The 3893-nt window shown below is 30.1% G+C and overlaps 1 protein-coding gene across 1 annotated transcript in view; it reads left to right on the plus strand.

The window, feature by feature from the left end:
- Positions 1-2954, plus strand: part of LOC111709083 (soluble scavenger receptor cysteine-rich domain-containing protein SSC5D-like) — a 19839-nt gene extending 16885 nt beyond the window's left edge. Inside the window, exons 2-3 of the mRNA XM_023482673.1 lie at positions 1614-2053; positions 2896-2954. Coding sequence (XP_023338441.1) covers positions 1614-2053; positions 2896-2954 — 499 coding nt within the window. The remainder of the gene's footprint in view (positions 1-1613; positions 2054-2895) is intronic.
- Positions 2955-3893: the final 939 nt, after the last annotated feature.

Here is a 3893-nt window from a genome sequence, read left to right on the forward strand (position 1 = left end):
GGGAATTTACTAGAAAAAAGTGTAAAACGGCCATTTTGTTGTACTGTTTCCATACTGCAGGTGTACTTCACATATTTATGCTTATAACCTTTTGGGCCCTGGAATATCATTTTATAGAAAATCTAAAATTAATGTTAAAAGAAAACCAAATTATGAAATAGGCTGGTTTCATAATTGACCAATGATCATTTCACATAGACTCTATGCCTTTCACTTTACAAACGATGATTTTCCGTTATAACTATAAATCAAATGATGTTTTTTATTCACCTAATTCATTATAAAGTTTATTTAACAGCTTTAACAAATTCTAAGGAACATACTGTATTAATGTACTCTACTGCATATAATTTGTGAACATTTACGTCATTTGTACTCTTTGAACTCCCTTTCAGGCTGAAAGGGACTGAAAAAATTCATACCGAGAGATTCTCTAAATTCCCCTATAATATATTTTCTATACTCTATGCCCTCAACACAGATACTCCGAGCCCAGAACCCTCCAACATTTAGTTTTCCTATCTACAATCGGGACAACTTAAAGATTTTTTTAAAAAATTTTTTAAATAAGAAAAAATTGCAAAATTTAGTAAATCAATGCATTGTAATTGCAACACTTGTTTTGTAAATTTTTTTATGCAATTACATTTCTCACATTAATACAATCAATAAATAAGAATTTAAAAAGATTTTTATCTTTAAAGTATAATATATAGATTTAAAGCATTATATCTTTAAAGGCTTTGTGTTAATACTAATAAATTCAAAAATTATTAATGAGAATGGAATTCATACATTTATTATTAAAAGAGGTTTATGGAATGAATTTTTATGAGAAGTTTAATGTTTAGATACATTGAGATATATGTTTTACATATTTAATTCATGTTGACACGGTTTTAGTACGAAAAGGTTTAGGTTTTAAGAGAAATTAATTTTAAAAGTCTCCTAAGTTTTGAAATATAAATAGTGTCATTACATTTTGTGACTTTTATACAAGAACTTGAGAGTTTTATTGAGTATTAATTTGATTTTTAAAAACAGTATGTTTACATTTTCTGAAAAGATATCTACATTCTACAGATTTGATAACTAAGAGGTTTAGAGAATATTTTTAAAAAATAGAGAGGTTTAGTAACTTTTAAGACATTACATTTTCATTTTTAAACAGATGGAGATATTTAAGTATTTATTAATAATAGGAATTTAAGAAGTTTTATGAGTTTAAAAAATATAAAAAGTATGCTATTTAAAAAATATAAAAAGTATGCTATTTAAAAAATATAAAAAGTATGCTATTTAAAAAATATAAAAAGTAATATAAAAAGTATGCTATTTAAAAAATATAAAAAGTATGCTATTTAAAAAATATAAAAAGTATGCTATTTAAAAAATATAAAAAGTATGCTATTTTACGAAGAAATAATCTACAAGCTTGATATTTAAGAGGTTTAGAGAATTTACAAGAATTTGAGAGGTTTAGTGACTATTTAGACATTACATTTTCAACATGAAGATATTTCAGAATGAAACTGTTTAGAAATAATACTATCTTAGTAAAAATTGAGACTTTAAAATAATTGTCCTCATCCAACCAATCCACATCCAACTAGTCCTCATCCAACCAGTCCTCATCCAACTAGTCCTCATCCAACCAGTCCTCATCCAACTAGTCCTCTTCCAACAAGACCTCATCCAACTAGTCCTCATCCAACCAGTCCTCATCAAACTAGTCCTCATCCAACCAGTCATCATCCAACAAGTCCTCATCCAACCATTCCTCATCCAACCAGTCCTCATCCAACCAGTCCTCATCCAACCAGTCCTCATCTCACGAGTCCTCATCCAACCAGTCCTCATCCAACCAGTCCTCATCCAACAAGTCCTCATCCAACAAGTCCTCATCCAACTAGTCCTTATCCAACCAGTCCTCATCCAACCAGTCCTCATCCAACAAGTCCTCATCCAACTAGTCCTCATCCTACTAGACCTTATCCAACCAGTCATCATTCAAAATCACTCTCCACTAAACCCAACTTTCTTTCTTTCCTCGGTTAGAGTACTGCAAATAACTGTAGTGCACACTGAAAGTTTAGATGAGGGTGAAATGATCGAACTTTAGGCGTTCTAAATCGATTGACAATATCCTGCATTAGCAGTATTCAATTATCCACTCGAGAGGTTTAGTGATAATAAATGTATTTAAATACTGTTTTACATAAGTGAGTTATCTATAGGTTTTGTAAAGAGATCTTTGTGTACACTTACATTCTTCATTCTAAATATGGGAGACCAACAAAACAAATACTTATTATTAAGAACCATGAACTTGGTTCAATGTTGTCAGGGTATGCAGAATGCAGGGTTTACTGGGTATGCAGGGTATGCAGAATGCAGGGTTTACAGGGTATGCCAAGTATGCCAAGTATGCCAAGTATGCATATTATGAAAAAAGAACAGTTGAATTGATCTTATCGTTGAATTATTATACTCAAACAGACTATATATACATTATATATATATATATTGTCATCCTACACACTATAATGGGGCAATGCACAAAAATTCAGGAAGGATAATGATCAAACTCATTGGTTTTAATGAGTTTTAAAATATATATTTTGATATATGTACAAGCTGGTCTCTGCAATTTCTAAAACAAATTTCAGCATTAATTTTTAAAGCTGTAATATGAAATATACTGTATTGCTATTTCCGCTTACTATTATAAATCCATAAACGTCTGGCAAACATTTAGACCAGGACATCTGAATAATTTTGAAGAATAAAATTTTTAAAATCTCGCACATTTCTTTTTAACCAGGAAACTACTATGCTTTAGACAGAAAATATTTATTTGAGATTTAAATTTTCAATTTCTGGTTTTAATTTTAGCCGCCCAGTTTGGATCTAGATACAGTGATAACCAGAATAAAGCGGATCTACTGAATTAAAGCTGCATGATAAATATATTTAGCACATTTTTAGTTTAGCGGTATTTCTAATGAAAAGATGGTCGGAAATAATTTTCATTTACTTTATCTATATCATAAGATTTCAACTCTAAGGGACTGCAAGCGTAATTTCAAGTGACCCTCCAAGTTACTATGGTACCATGAAAACCCATTCTTTGAGTGCACTCCACGACCATTATTTCTATTGTGAACATTTTCTTTTTGTATACATTGTAAAACAAGAACAAACAAAAAAAAGTTTGTGGATTTTATTAAAACAAGTCGTAGATTTCAATTTAATGAAAATCGAATTTTGATGGAGGCAAATTTTTGAAAATTTGATCATCTATAAACCTTCCCTATTGTCATGTGATGTGAGGTCCCACACAAAATTTTGAGCCCGATCAGGTTCAGCTGTTGTGACGTTTATTGGATACAATCAAACAAAAAAAAACAGACAAGAAAAGTATATATATATATATATATATATATATATATATAATTTTATATATACTTTGCTTGTCTGTTTGTTTGTATCCAAAAAACGTTTAAGCGGCTGAACCAAATTTTGTGTGGGACCATAAATTACAAAATTTTGAAAATTCACAGAAAAATATGATTAAATTCATAGAAAATGCTCCAAGATAGAGCCACAATTTAAAGTTGAAATAGAATAGTATACAAATAATCAAATAGATTTTTGAGGTTCCATACCGTCTCCATCCATCTTATTTTAGAAGTTTAACCTTCAGTGGATCGAGGGTATGAGCACTGAGTAATGATAGGACTAATTTCTAGACCAATTACGATGAAAAGATAAGCCACCAATATTCATTTCAGTATTAATTACTTTGTCAGGAGGGGGCAGGGGGGGCGACAACCCCTCTTTTTCTAAATATTACCAAAAAATGCCAAATATACATTTCAGTATGACTTCAC

Source organism: Eurytemora carolleeae, unplaced genomic scaffold, assembly GCF_000591075.1.
Source record: "Eurytemora carolleeae unplaced genomic scaffold, Eaff_2.0 scaffold577, whole genome shotgun sequence".
In the NCBI taxonomy this organism is placed as follows: domain Eukaryota; kingdom Metazoa; phylum Arthropoda; class Copepoda; order Calanoida; family Temoridae; genus Eurytemora; species Eurytemora carolleeae.